This window comes from Notothenia rossii (genome assembly GCF_949606895.1).
Source record: "Notothenia rossii genome assembly, chromosome: 1".
NCBI lineage: Eukaryota > Metazoa > Chordata > Actinopteri > Perciformes > Nototheniidae > Notothenia > Notothenia rossii.
This window is the reverse complement of record NC_136912.1, coordinates 84032447-84047325: the sequence shown is the minus strand read 5'-3', so window position 1 is coordinate 84047325 and position 14879 is coordinate 84032447. Positions and strand designations below refer to the sequence as shown.

The following is a 14879-nucleotide window of genomic DNA, read 5'->3' as shown; positions in this document are numbered from 1 at the left end:
TTACACAATATTGATTGGTTTAAATTGTGTACAATGCTTTTGTGTTTTTAACCTCTGATTCAGAGAAACAAATATTTGTTTAGGAGTTTAGACACTACAGTATCCGAAGACACTACACTACCCAGAATCCCCAGCTATCGTTTGCGACTACAACATCCGCCTTGCTTTACAAACCCCGTGAATAGTCATCAAGCCCTCTGATTGGATGTTGGAGTGGTAGTGCGACAAGGTTACGCTGAGTGTAACAGCTCTATGAAATGGAATGGAACCACGGCAGACTTTCCAAAACCGGAATTGGACGGGTCCAGCCCCCCCCCCCCCAGAACTACACATGCTTGCTGACGTTTTCGTATTTCTCACAATTAGTAGTTGCCAGTATTAAACTGTGTACACCCTGTAGGGTTAGGAGATACGAAACACAGTGGTGTTATCAAATGTAAAACATATAATTAATAAATGGGTGAAATAATATATCCATATATGACACCTAAGGTCAGAAGAGCTTTATTTAACAGCTGGTCTTATGTCTATGACCCCTCCTGTTGTTCATTGATAAGCCTGAAACATGCCCTTGTCAAGGTTCAGAGGCACATTTTGCAAATATGGCAGTAGCCATCGATCATCTTAAGATAAGATAAGATAAGATATACTTTATTGATCACAAGTTAGGAAATGTTTTTGTTACAGCAGCATACTACTTTGTTCTACTCCACTACAATTCAGAGGTTAACCTGGTATTTTTACTCTACTACATGAATTGTAGTTACTTTGCAGATTCTGATTAATGATGTGAAATATAAACAACCCTTAAATCAGACTTTAGTTACACCTGAGTCAAATTCAGGGAAGGTGATTGTCAAGTGCCAACAATCAGAAGAGATATTTGATAGTTGGTGCTTGAGAAGACTAAACATTTATCTGCAATTGACATGAATGGAAACAAGTAATAAAGTATATTCTTTACTCGTTATTCTCTACTAATAGTTAATTAAAGACTGTCTATTATGGCTATTTTTGCACATCCCTTTCAAGATTTCAAGATTTTCAAAGGTTTATTGACATATATTATACACAACTACGGTGTATGCAATGAATGAAAATCTTGGGTCACAGGTTCCTCAACAGTGCATTACAAGACATCTATCAATATGTGTGTACCTCCACCATTAAACTGTCATATTCTGCACATTTCTTATACTATCTACATACATAAGAGTATAATTCATATGTATAATATCAGTTAAAATAAGTGCTTCAACATAGTTAACATTGCGGGAAAGCAATATATTAGACGTTAAGTACTTTGTCAGGCTTAATATTTATCTGTAGATCGATACCCCCAAAGTTTTTCTCTTATTTAAAAGAAGACCATAATCTAAAGTATTTAATGTTTAAATAAAGGTTAATTCGTTTTTCTGTTTTGCACCTCCTCTTATTAATATCTTTGTATTGTATTGTATTCTACATTTCTATCACAGACCTTCTACTTTCCCCCTATGAAAGTATGTGCTCTTAATATTTTTTTAATCAAATATAACATAAAAACAATCATTCAATAACGTGCTTTAACCACTAGGCGGTGCACACAAGGTACACACAGCCATAATAACTTTGTATTATTAGTGTAGGACACTTATGTATGTACAACATCTGAAGATGTGTAGTTTTATTCATGCTTTCACATAATTTTACAGCATATTGCTATACTATTTCAGACTCAGTATTTACATTCTTATATTCAAAGAAAGTCAGTATTATCTTAAAAAACTACAAGTCCTTTTATATCAGCTGTGCACCGTTATGGTGTAAATATAACCTATCTATGAAATAGATCAAATGTAAAAGGCAGCCGAATTAGTGTTGATACTGCAAGGAGACGTATTGTGTGAAGAGAAATTGAAGATGTTGTTTAATTGTTGATATATTTATGATCCACGTCAAGTATTCAGTTTCGGCGGCATTTCTTCCAGTTTTTCCAAAGGTCTTCTCATCAGGGCTCTATAAATAAAGAACTACGGCAGATCTGTAATATGTAATGAAGCCGAACCGTGTATTACAATGCCGTTATGTGATGACTTTCAAAGAGAAAAGCAAGAACACTCGGAATTAAGTATTATTTTAATTATTTAAAAATGTTTTCCGGATTTCATATCATATAAACACCAAATCCCAGCATGCATTGCGGCTAAAACATCCAACCAGCGAGCTTAAACCATAGCTGAGGATCTTGGGTAATCGCTCGAAATGCCTACGTCTGTTTCCGGTTCTTTTTTTTTTAAAATTCAGTTCCTGACGGACGCCAAAAAAGCCAGAGATTATGGAATTAAACCAATAAATAAAAGCAAGGATAATTGTGTGTTATTGGTGAGTAAATAACAGTGTGTTATTTTGAAAAGAATAACAAATTAGAAGGAAAAAAAGATTTAAAAAATACAGATTTCAGTATTCTGAGGCTCTGAGCCCCATTTATTTTCCTCACAGACGGCAACAAAAGTCCTAAATTATACGATTTAAAATAAAAGCAATAATTGAGGCTTGATATTGAGTAAGAACATGTTTTTATGAACCACACAGCTTCCGGTCTTCCACGACCCGACCGGAGAAAAAGACGTGCTGCATGCACGAAACACATTAGCTACCAGTAGAAATACATTGCTTTTAAAATCGTGCTGTGCAACACAAAAAAAAGGGGACAATCTTGTTGGTGAACACGAAATGCCATGAGACTGGGTTGACATATTTTTTCGTAATAATTGGGCCTGAACAATCGGCATATTTGGTCGTATGAGTTGGAGGACTTGTTGCAGCTGGCACTTATGGTGGAACTGAAACTGATAACACCCTTCCCTGTATCGGGTCAGTCATGGTTTTATGTGTCATGTGATGCATGTAGTGTGACGGAGCAGCTGTCTGAACACTTTCACTTAGTTTCAGATTTGTATAGATTTCACAACTATAGAAGCACTTTTTAAATGTGTCACCTCTCAGCGTGTATGTGTTAGTTTAGAGACAGATAGAAGGTATTCTGTTTGATTTTGGGAATCATTGTTCTGTCACTGAGATTATGTTTTTCATTTCTTTCCTGTCAATAGAAATGTACTTTTGAAGTGCTCAAAAATCACTCTTTTTGTGTAATAGATGTAGATATATCACTGGCTCAGAGCAAAGTCAAAACCTTCTTTAACTGACTCATCTATTTCAAACCTGGAGTCTCAACCTGCAGAAGTGTTTGACACCACGCCTCTCATGGGATGCAACCAACTCCAGGCCTGTTGGCTAACATCGATACAGTAGATAACTAATGAAACTGGACGTCTTTGTGTCCCCTCACTGCTGTAACAACCTATTTCCACCTGCGTCAGGAAATAATAAGGTAGGTTTTGGCATTTGATTGTAACAAATGTTTATGATAAACTTGATCATTAACTTTCATAGGAATGAGAAACAATACATTTAACTACCTAAGGCAAGGGTGGCCAACCAGTCAGAGGTTAAGAGCCACATTTTTTCTATGTTACTGCAAAGAGCCACATCAAACACACAGTCACTGATACCGCTTGTTTCAGTTTTTTGTTTTCAGGAGACAATATTTCAACCACGTCACTGATGCATTTTTGTGGCATTGGGATATATATTTTTTAAATCCTCTGGAGCAGAGAGAGGAGCTGTGGATTATTGTTATTGATTAATGCATCAGTGTTTCTTAGGGTCAAAAACACTAAACTCACAACTTAAAATGAAAGCGTTTAGTTTATTTAATAAAAGAGCACATGTTCAATGTGAAAAGTGACAGTAGTTATAGATTATTTGCAATTTGGTGATATATATATATTTTAAAAAAAAGATTATATATATATATTTTTTCCAACACCTTGAATTTCAGGGGGAGGCGAGGGGCTCCGTTGGCGGGGCGCAGCGCCCCTCCAAGACAATGGTAGGGGAAACACTGGATAGTGTTTAATCAACGATAGGTTTTCCCCCCCTCAAAGGTGATTGGTTCACTGCATCGCAGGTATTATTGTGATTGGCTCTTGGGCCACATCAAAATTAGACGCGCTGTCATCCTCTCATACTGACACCACATACACACGTAGGGAGAGCCGGGACGAAAGTAACACAGGATGAAAGTAACACGGGACGAAAGTAACGGAGCGATTTTATCCGAGCCCAAACAACTTTGACCGGCCAAATTACGTCAGAATTATCAGTATTCAATACTTAACAGACCTACTAAAAATCAGGTTTAACTGTCAGGAGTAGTGTTGTCACGATACCAACATTTTGGTTTCGATACCGATACCAAGTCAAGAATTGCGATTCCGATTCTTTTTCGATACTTTTCTTTAAAAAAGGGAAACAGTCTTAAATGTAATTATTGTGCTTTATTTCACACTAGAACCATAACCATAACACAAACTTTTAAACAATAAGAACAATAAATAAAATAAATGACAAGAATTCGTATTAAATATAATTAATACATTTCTTACAGACAGGCCTCGTGGTGTCCGTAGGCTTGCCCTCACTGTAAGAGATATAGCTAAAATACATCAAAATTTCGCTTCTGGCGTCTTTTTTTTTTGTCAACAAGCCGAGGCGCAGCGGCAGTTGCACTCCCACTTGCAGCCATGCTTCTCGCTTTCTCCCATGCTCTGGCTAGCGCGTGCACGAGAGAGGGGAGGCACTTGAGCGTGCTTGAGAGGGGCGGGACTGCAGGCACGGCCAACCCAGTCTCACAAAAAAACGTGTAATAACTACGTTGGTCCACAACTTGGGACGTAGTATTTCTACAAAAACGCCTCTGAAATTGTAAGATTCCTACGTTTTTTTTCACCATTCATTCCAATGGCTGGCATCTATGTCACGTGATCTTCAAATGTCTCCCTGCAGAAAAAAAGAACATGGCCGAACTTCGTTTTATTCTCGCGTTTTGATGTCATTTGATGCGAGAAATATGAGTTGTTATTTCAGATGATGTGTGCAGTGGATGTACATGATCTTTAGTTTGCTAGTTGTTACGAAGATTACTTCAGGAAATTGTGTCTATACAACATTTTCATTGTTACCAAGGTGGTTGCTAGGGACGCTGCCATCGATATTATTTCTGTTATGTTGTGTAACTGTTTAATGGTGTTATCTTTATTGCTACCCCCTTCCCTGTCAATTTATATTGTTGGTCCACAGCGCAAACGTATTAGTTTAACAAAATCTGCATCTAAAATTGTGGCATTGATACGTTATTTTCCCCTGTGCAATTCTCCAACCCAGTTTCACATCTCACATCACATCGTCATAAACAAATACCGGAAACAGAACGAAAACATTTAAAAAAAATAAAATAATACTTTATTCCGAGTGTGCTTGCTTTTCTCTTTGAAAGTCATCATATGACGGCATTGTAATAACACGGTTCGGCTGCATTAAATATTACATATCTGACGTAGTTCTCTATTTATAGAGCCCTGATGAGAAGACTTCTACACAAACATGAAAAAACAGCCGCAAAAACTGAAAACGTGACGTGGATCATAAATATATCAGCAATTAAACAACATCTTACATTTCTTTTCACACGATACGTCTCCTTGCAGTATCAACACTAATTCGGCTGACTTTTATATTTGATCCAATTGGTAGATAAAGGTGCACAGCTGATATAAAGGGACACCTAGTGGTTTTATTATTAGATATTAATAGGATCCCTATAAAGTATATTCATTACTCGTTATTCTCTACTAATAGTTAATTAAAGACTGTATATAATGACTATTTTGCACATCCTTTTCAACATTTCAAGATTTTCTAAGGTTTATTGACATATCATATACACAAACGGTGTAGTTATTCAATGAATGAAAAACTTAGGTCGCAGGTTCCTCATCAGTGCATTAAAAGACATCTATCAATATGTGTGTATACCTCCAGCAAACTGATATTATACATATGTATTATACTCTTATAAGATGTAGATATTATAAGATATGTGCAGAATATGAGAGTTTAAAGAGCAACTTCCATAAATGTGAATAAATGTGTAGGAAAATGATGAATACACTAGATTTAAAAAAAAAATACAGAAATATACACTACAGTGACATCTGGCGTCGTTTTTGTAAGACATTTTCACTTCCGCATAAAAAAGCCTCGGCACAAGACCTCCCGCGTGTGACGTAACACGGGGGACACAAGGGGGAGAGCGGCCGGTGTAACGTATTAATAAACATGGATCCCAATGCTAGTTTCGACACAGAAGACACAGAAGAAGTTGAACATCAATATTTGAATGCATATGACGGACCACAACCTTATAATGATGAGCCTGCTAGGCGTCCAAGAGACCAGGAGCAGCCAAGGATTAGAAGAAATAACGGCCATCGGAGAGAAATTGAGCTGTGGTGTGAGGAGAACCAGTGGAGAACTGGGCAGCTATCTTGGTGAGTGACAGAATGTTAGCTAACGTCACATCACAACATTGTGAAGTTAGCTATCATATATCAGGCTATAACTAACGTAGCATTGATAATATAGTAACGTTACTGGCAGGACTGTTGATACTGATCCATAACAGAAACTAATGGGCAAGTATCAGCCGTATCTCGCGTTACCTAATGAAACTCCACACTACGGTGCTGTGTACCGGAGGAGAGACGCGAGATACGGCTGATACTTGACGATCTAGCGGAGAAAGGTTGTGGAGCCTCCGTTGATATGCCGTTGTAAATGGCTTGATGGAAAGCAGGTGTGTAGTCGGGGAGGGTGCACAGCTGATTGCAGCAGGTGAGTGGAGGTTGAGCCGGGAGCCAGGAGTGACAGCCACCACGCACACACAAACAACACAGACAGGGGGAAACAAACTTACACAAAGGAGACGGCTGGAGCAGTACAGCCACCACAGCGTTACCTAATGCAACTCCACACTACGTCTTACGGTGCCGTGTACCGGAGGGGAGAGAGAGAGAGAGCAGCGAAGGGGGGGTGGGGGGGAGAGAGAAGTAATACGGTTTCCTGATAAAGCTGTGGAGAGTATGTGCTGCAGGGAGGTGGATGCACAACGCACCCAGGAACGAACGCTAGCTCCGGTCCTTTTTACTGTGGACTCGATGCCCTGACAGGCTGGTATTTGTGCAACCTGCACAAACACAATACTGCACCATGATTACAAATGGTGAAATACAATGCAAAAATAACAAAAAATACCAGCTCACTAAAACACAACCGCTCAACTCAACGCAACTACTAACTATACCCGCGGTCAGAGAGCGGAGATGTTTACCCTTTGTGATGTAATATGACGCGTTTGACGTATGACCTTAAAAAAAACATATCAAATCCTACATTCACTTTTTTAATTGTAATTTTCAAGCAAGTTTAAGCATAAATGTAGAAACAAAAACACCTGCTAGATGCTCTTTAATGGTGGAGCTATAGACACATATTGATAGATGTCTTGTAATGCACTGTTGAGGAACCTGTGACCCAAGTTTTTCATCTCCGACCTTGTCAGGTATTGAACAATCAATAAATAAAGAACACAGAATTATTCAATATAAAACACAGAATTTGTGTGATTATACAAAATGATTTACAAATAAACACCACTGCATATTGACAACTGTTACACATGCTGATGTAACGCAAATGTTTCCAACTTGGGATCAATAAAGTATATCTTATCTTAAGATGATCGCCATATTTGCAAAATTTGCCTCTGAACCTTGACAATTACATGTTTCAGACTTATCAATTAACAACAGGAGAGGTCACAGACATAAGACCAGCTGTTAAGTAAAGCTCTTCTGACCTTAGCTGTCATGTGGGTATAATGCTGCCCATTATGGACACAAGCAATTTTCACCCATTTATTAATTATATGTTTTAAATTTGAGTATTCCTATCCCCTAAACCTCCAGGGATGTACCCGTGCACCCGTTCAAATCCAGTTTTGGACAGTCTGCCATGGTTTCATCCCATTTCAAGTGCTCTCCGACGCTCGGCGTAACCCTCGGAGCACACTCAAACATCCAATCACAGAGTTTGAGGACTATCACGGGGTTTGTGAAGCGAATTGGAGAGAATACCTCCGGATGTAATATTCTCTAAAGCAAATGAGCTGCTCCGACCCTCGGTCCTGACGGACTCCAACTTGTGTTTATTAATCAAACACAAGGATAATTATGTGTTATTGTTGAGTAAATGGAGAATTGCACAGGGGAAAATAACGTAGGCTATCTATGCCACAATTTTAGATGCAGATTTTTTTAAACTAATACGTTTGCGCTGTGGACCAACACTATACATTGACGGGGAAGGGGGTAACAATAAAGATACACCATTAAACAGTTACACAACCTAAGAGAAATAATATCAATATAGCAACCACCTTGGTAACAATGAAAACGTTGTATAGACACAATTTCCTGAAGTAATCTTCGTAATAACTAGCAAACTAAAGATCATGTACATCCACTGCACACATAATCTGAAATAACAACTCATATTTCTCGCATCAAATGACATCAAAACGCATTTTAATGGCCAAACTAACCTTAAAATAGGCATTTTCCACCGAGAATAAAACGAAGTTCGGACATGTTTTTTTTTTCTGCAGGGAGAAATTTGAAGATCACGTGACATAGACGCCAGCCATTGGAATGAATGGTGAAAAAAAACATAGGGATCTTACAATTTCAGGGGCGTTTTTGTGGAAATACTACGTCCCAAGTTGTGGACCAACGTAGTTATTACACGTTTTTTTGTGAGACTGGGTTGGCACGGCTGCAGTGCAGGGATTGGAAGCAGAGCGCTGAACACACACGGCTCTTATTAAAACGGCGCTTTCTCACCGGATTACTTTCCCCTGTCATTCTTAAAGTACCAATACTAATGAAACGGAGGAATCGTAACATTTTTAACGGCAGGGTATCGCGGTATACCTTTCAAGTATCGGTACACCGTGCAACACTAGTCAGTGTCACTCCCCCAAACTCACACATATACAATTCGATATGAACTGAAGAGCCGCATGAAACGAGGCAAAGAGCCACATGCGGCTCGAGAGCCGCGGGTTGGCCACCCCTGACCTAAGGTACTGTATATAAGGTTAGAGTTGAATCTACAACATTTCATAAAAAGTAAAAGGTTTTTCATTTTTTTCTTTTTATAGTGAATAAGCATGTCAAGAGGAGAAATCATCGTTCTTATTTTGTCTTTGCTGTTTGAGGCTTCACTGAACCAACTATGTGAAAGGGAGACAGACTGTCCCAAACAAAAGCAGCATCTTTTCAGTTCATCTACAACAGAAATCCCAAGCTTCCTGAGACCAGGTATCACCGAGGTTTTTTTTTTGTCAAGCCAGATTGAAACAATCCCCAAAGGAGCCTTTGTTAAAAACCCGCAGCTTGAAAAGCTGGAGTTACTGTCCACCACCACGACATCTATAGAACCGGGAGCTTTTGAAGGTTTGGTAGACCTCAAGCTTATTGAGATCTCAAGCACTCCATTAACGTGGATCCCAGTTGGAGTCTTTAAAGACCTCAGCAACCTAGAGAAGATTATCCTAAAGTTTAACAAGCTCCGTAGTCTGGAAAAAGGCTTGTTTGATGGCCTTGACAAATTAACAGAGCTCCAGTTACATGGGAACGACATTGGATCGATTGAAGATGGGACATTTGATGGCCTGGAGAACCTCTTGGTGCTTCATTTGGCTAAAAACAATCTCTCTGCTGTATCAACCCACTGGTTTTCAAATTTGAATAAACTGCAGACACTACGACTTTACGACAATCAGCTGACCTCGGTTCCTGAAGACATTTTCCAGAATTTGCCAAACTTGAAGGAAATTGGCTTGTATGAAAACAAAATAGTAGAATTGTCACCTAATCTATTTCCACATAAAGACAAACTCAATAAACTGCTTCTGGAGAATAACCTTCTTACAGGTTTGCCTGAAGGATTCTTCGTTGGCTTCCCTCAGCTTAAAACGCTGACCTTACAGAAAAATAAACTGACAAGTCTACCACCTGTGCTTTTTGGAGAAATGCCTAAATTGACAGATTTGAGCCTCAGTCAAAACAGTCTTAGCACCATTCCTAAAGGAGTATTTAGCCCTCTGAAGAAACTCAAGAAGTTAGATCTGTCTAAAAATCAGTTTGTAAAGGTGTATGCTGAGTACTTTGAAGGCCCTGAGAAGCTGGTAGATCTGAATCTACAAAACAACAAGATAAAGTTGCTGGACGCAGATCTGTTTGAAAAGCTACAATCGGTGATCACACTCAGGCTGGCTCACAATGACCTCCATACTCTTCCAGAGGATATCTTTGAGCCTTTATTAAAACTGAAGAAACTTTACCTCAGTGACAACCCGTGGCGATGTGACTGTAATCTGATTCCTCTTCACCTCTGGATAAAAGCAAACTCTGACAAGATTGTGTCTGCTGCTGTCTGTGAGTATCCAGAACATCTAAAAGGGCAGAATATTAAATCATTAACAGAGGATCAATTTATTTGCCCCACCCTTCCCCCCACTACCACGACATTTCCCACTACAGAACCAACAACCATCGTTACTTCCACAACACCAATTCTAACAACACCTACCACCACTTTACCAACCACCACTCCCACCACTACACTCCCAACTACAGAAAAAACTAGCAAAACACCAACAACCACCTTTCCAACCAAAACTATAACAGTAACCCCCGTCTTAACCACAACAATACCAACAACTACGATTCTGCAAACAACTACACCCACAACCACAACAACTACCACAACCACTATTACGACAACAATACCCAAAACTATGACAACAACCACAACCACCATAATGACAACCCTACCTACAACAACCACACCCACAACCACTATTATGACAACAATACCTATGACGACAACAACCACACCCACAACCACCACAACAGCAACCACACCCACAACCACTATAACAACAACCCTACCCAAGACAACCACACCCACAACCACTATTATGACAACTCTACCTACTACCACGACAACAACCACACCCACAACCACAACAACTACCACAACCACTATTACGACAACAATACCCACAACCACCACAATGACAACCCTACCTACAACAACCACATCCACAACCACTATTATGACAGCTATGTTGACAACTGTACCTACTACTACGACAACAACAACCACACCCACAACCACCATTACGACAACCACTTTTCCACCCACCACCACCACAACAACTATGTCCAAATTTCGGATGATGATCTACACCACACTGCTGGTGGTGGTGATCACTTGCACACTGGTGCTGGCAAGGTTTACCCTGTTCCTCTACCGACTGCTGCAGCGCAGGGAGAGTAAGAACCAGAGGGTTGAACTAACAACAATTCTCCTAGAGGAGGGAGGTCATCCTCGGGCCTCTGCATAAGGCAGCAACTGGATGAATGTAAACAACAACTGCCCCTTGAGAGAAAGCTCACTTGTTTGGTGCAAAAGATGGTAAATAAGCACATGTGGAACCATATGATCTGCCAAGGCATTCTTAGGTAATAAAATGAGCCCTCTACTTGTTTATATAATGTATGTGTGTATATAACAAATTAACATCAATAAAATATTAAATACAAATATAACGAAAAGTTATGCCATACATTCCCAATGTTAACCTATTGATCACATGCTTTAACAGGATGTTTATCAATGAAACAAGGAAATGTATCATCATGAAAGTCTTTGATTGTAAAGGATTTTTGAGGAAAAAAAAAAATCAAATCATAAATAAAAACATGTTATATGGTTAATAAATAGTAAAGTTGTCAAAAAAAAAAAAAAGAAAGATCTTCTTGGAGATTTGCTTTACTGCACTCGGGTACAAACAAAACACCTTCTTACAGCAGGGGGAGACAGAGATCCATGAAATGATGTCCCATTCACAGATAACAGAAAGAGTTTAGGAAATTTGATCTCAGACAATCTATGTGTCTGCAAGTCAGATGACATTGTAATAAATTGAATGAAATGTATAGTTAAGTAATAAAGCTTTATTTTTTGTTACAGTAGACATTTTGATTGCTGCAAACTGTATTGCACAATGGATCTCTACAGCTAAACAAATTAATTCAAGAGGTTAACTCATTATTATATTTTTATATTTGCTGTTATAATGTATTGTCTTCTGTTTGCGATTGTAGTAATGTGTTATTTATTATTTGCATGTACAGCACTTTGGCTCGACCAAAAATCGTTTTAAAATGTGCTATATAAATAAAACCTGATTTGATTTGATTTGATTATGTGGCAGAGTGAAAGACAGTGTGCAGGCTCTGGGTGTGTGTTTGGTACGGTTGTCTACCTGATAACTAAAGGTTAAATACATTAAATAGGCCTTGTATTAGATAGTAGCACAGAAAGAGAACAGTAGGGCAGATTCATTAACCTGTCTGTGTGAACATATCTTTGAGTTTGTGCACGTGTGTAAGTGGTAATAACAGAATTAAAAACTAAAATTCATTTTAAATGTCTGCTTTCTGTTTGCTCTTATAAAATTGGGCTAATAATTAATTAAGTATTTATGAGGTTAAGGGTCAACTTTCACTTAATTGCGTGTATGTCATAAACTTCAAACTGTAAAATATCTACTTTGTATATTAAAAACTAAAATGTAGCTACAAGGAAAAACTTAAACCTAAGCAAAAAAGAAACTTGATAATGTTTAGATGTATAGATGTGAAGGTCTTCCACTAGAGGGCATTTCTCTGGTGGATAGAACAGCACCTAAAAAACACGAAGACTACAGAAAAATATGTAACTCTTTCACTTTAAAGAATACCACCTGTTGTGTTTCTCCCCCCAGTAAAACCTCAAATTAAATTACAAAGCTAAGTTACATCATGTGACATAGACAAGAACATTTGGTTCAAGTAAAACATATTCGTAAATATTTAATCGGATGGGATCCAATCTTAGACTACTAAGGTTGAGTGTTCCTTCTCAGAACAGTGGAGTGTTCTGAAAAGGAAAAACATTTTATGAGGTTGTGCCAGAAAGTAAGGCTTGTGATTGAAGAGACTGAATGAAGCTAACAAATCCTTTATCAGATTCACCTCGGGGATATTTGAAGAGCCCCACACACAGATTTAGAGGGATGACTCATATTACATTAGATATGGCTGATGCTGTAAGTGATAAATGATAAATAAAGGGGACAGTGTGTTACCACCTGTTATATCAAATTCTTAATATGGGGTTGAGGAGCTTGACGCTCGTCAACTATCAGCCTCGCTGCGGGGAAGCAGTGTGTGGACATGTCAGCGCAACTTACATGATGCCGAATTTAACATACACATTTAAACAATTGGTTTAAACGGCATAATAATAAGGGCGATCGTCCGTTCTGAGATTTTCCACAGCACACATGTTATGCTATTAGGTTCATGCAGAGTGAGATGAGGTCGCTGTCCCTTTAAGAGAGAGAGAGAGAGAGAGAGAGAGAGAGAGAGAGAGAGAGAGAGAGAGAGAGAGAGAGAGAGAGAGAGAGAGAGAGAGAGAGAGAGAGAGAGAGAGAGAGAGAGAGGGGGTGGCTTGTGCAAGTGTGTTTGTGGATGGTAGAGCGACAGTGAGGGAACGTGTATGTTTCTGGAAGTGAAACGAGGCAGCAGAAAAACAGAGGTCTGTGATGTATTTTGTGAAACAGAAGAACAGCTAAATAAATGCAACGGCCTTCCAAGAAGAGCTCGCCTCTCTCCAGTCATTTAAGCTAAAGTTGATTATTGAACCTGAAGCTTGTTGCTTCTGCCCTCCTCGACTACGGTCTGGGAGCCGACAGGAAAGTTCAACACACAGTTGGCCAGTCCGCCCCTTTGTAGCATATTATTTCGATGAGAGATGAGCAGATCGCCACTGGGCTTTCAACTAAATACACAGCCACGCAAAAACTGCGGCATTTGTACAGCTCCTTATGGGTTCCGCAATTAGTGAAGTGCTTTCCTCCGTGGTGAAACGATCAGCACTGCACCACAGAGGAAAGCGGCAGAAAGTCACCTGGAGTTAAAGAGAGCGGGGCTGCGTTACGTGCATGGCTTCCTTCTGCAGGTAATGGGGAGACGCGCTCTGGCGGCGGTCTCATTCAGGATCCGAAAATACAATTTAAATATTTTTGCACACTTATTCCACTTATTCCTAGTGTGCCACTGGTTACGGTGCCACGTGCCAATCCTGGCACGCGTGCCAGGGGTTGCCGACCCCTGATCTAACAGATGTCCGGCACTGATGAAGAACAACGTGCTCCACAACTCAACTAAAGAGTTTCGTCCCGCTCTGAATTGCTGCTGAGTGTAATGCACGGTTTGCTATTGTTAAGACCTCTCCTGGGATGTGGCATCACAAAGCTATTCTTGTCTTGAAATGGAATAAGCAGTCTGATGTCTTCATTATTTATCCAGATTTGAGTGACTGGTGCATTTCAGTCCACTCTACATGTTTCTGTGTCTCTGTGATTTCAGATAAAGCAGTTTCTGAGACTTTGCAATTGTCTGAAAAGAGAAAAAAGGGGATGCTGTTAAAATCATCTAATCTAATTGAAAATGAGTACCCACTCTCAATCCTACCTTGTAATACTGGAGCAGATTTTCTCATGATACAAAAATATATTCATAATTAGAAATAAAACCTCACGATTCAGACGTTCAAATGTATCTGGCACAAAACAACATCTGAAATCAAGGTCAGTTATATCTAACAAGCTAACATATGACCTTGCCACGATGTAATGTGATGTGACTGGAGCTATGTATTTGCTGAGTACAGAGTTAAATGCCCTGCTCTGAAGGTTATCTTGATTTAAATGTTTCCAAAGCAATGCGACTGAGCCTCTACATGGGTTTACATTTGAG

At 39.2% G+C, this 14879-nt stretch overlaps 1 protein-coding gene across 1 annotated transcript; it reads left to right on the top strand.

Annotated features, from left to right (window-relative positions):
• Window positions 1-3302: 3302 nt before the first annotated feature.
• On the top strand, window positions 3303-12498 carry LOC307022388 (uncharacterized protein). The gene is made up of 2 exons (XM_079655188.1): window positions 3303-3373; window positions 9164-12498. The coding sequence occupies exon 2, from the start codon at window positions 9173-9175 to the stop codon at window positions 11414-11416; it is 2244 nt and encodes a 747-aa protein (XP_079511314.1). The 5' UTR covers window positions 3303-3373; window positions 9164-9172; the 3' UTR covers window positions 11417-12498.
• The last annotated feature ends 2381 nt before the right edge of the window (window positions 12499-14879 follow it).

What these genes read in the sequence shown, in the direction of transcription:
- LOC307022388 (XM_079655188.1), top strand. Translation starts at nt 9,173, where the DNA reads ATGTCAAGAGGAGAAATCATCGTTCTTATTTTGTCTTTGCTGTTTGAG.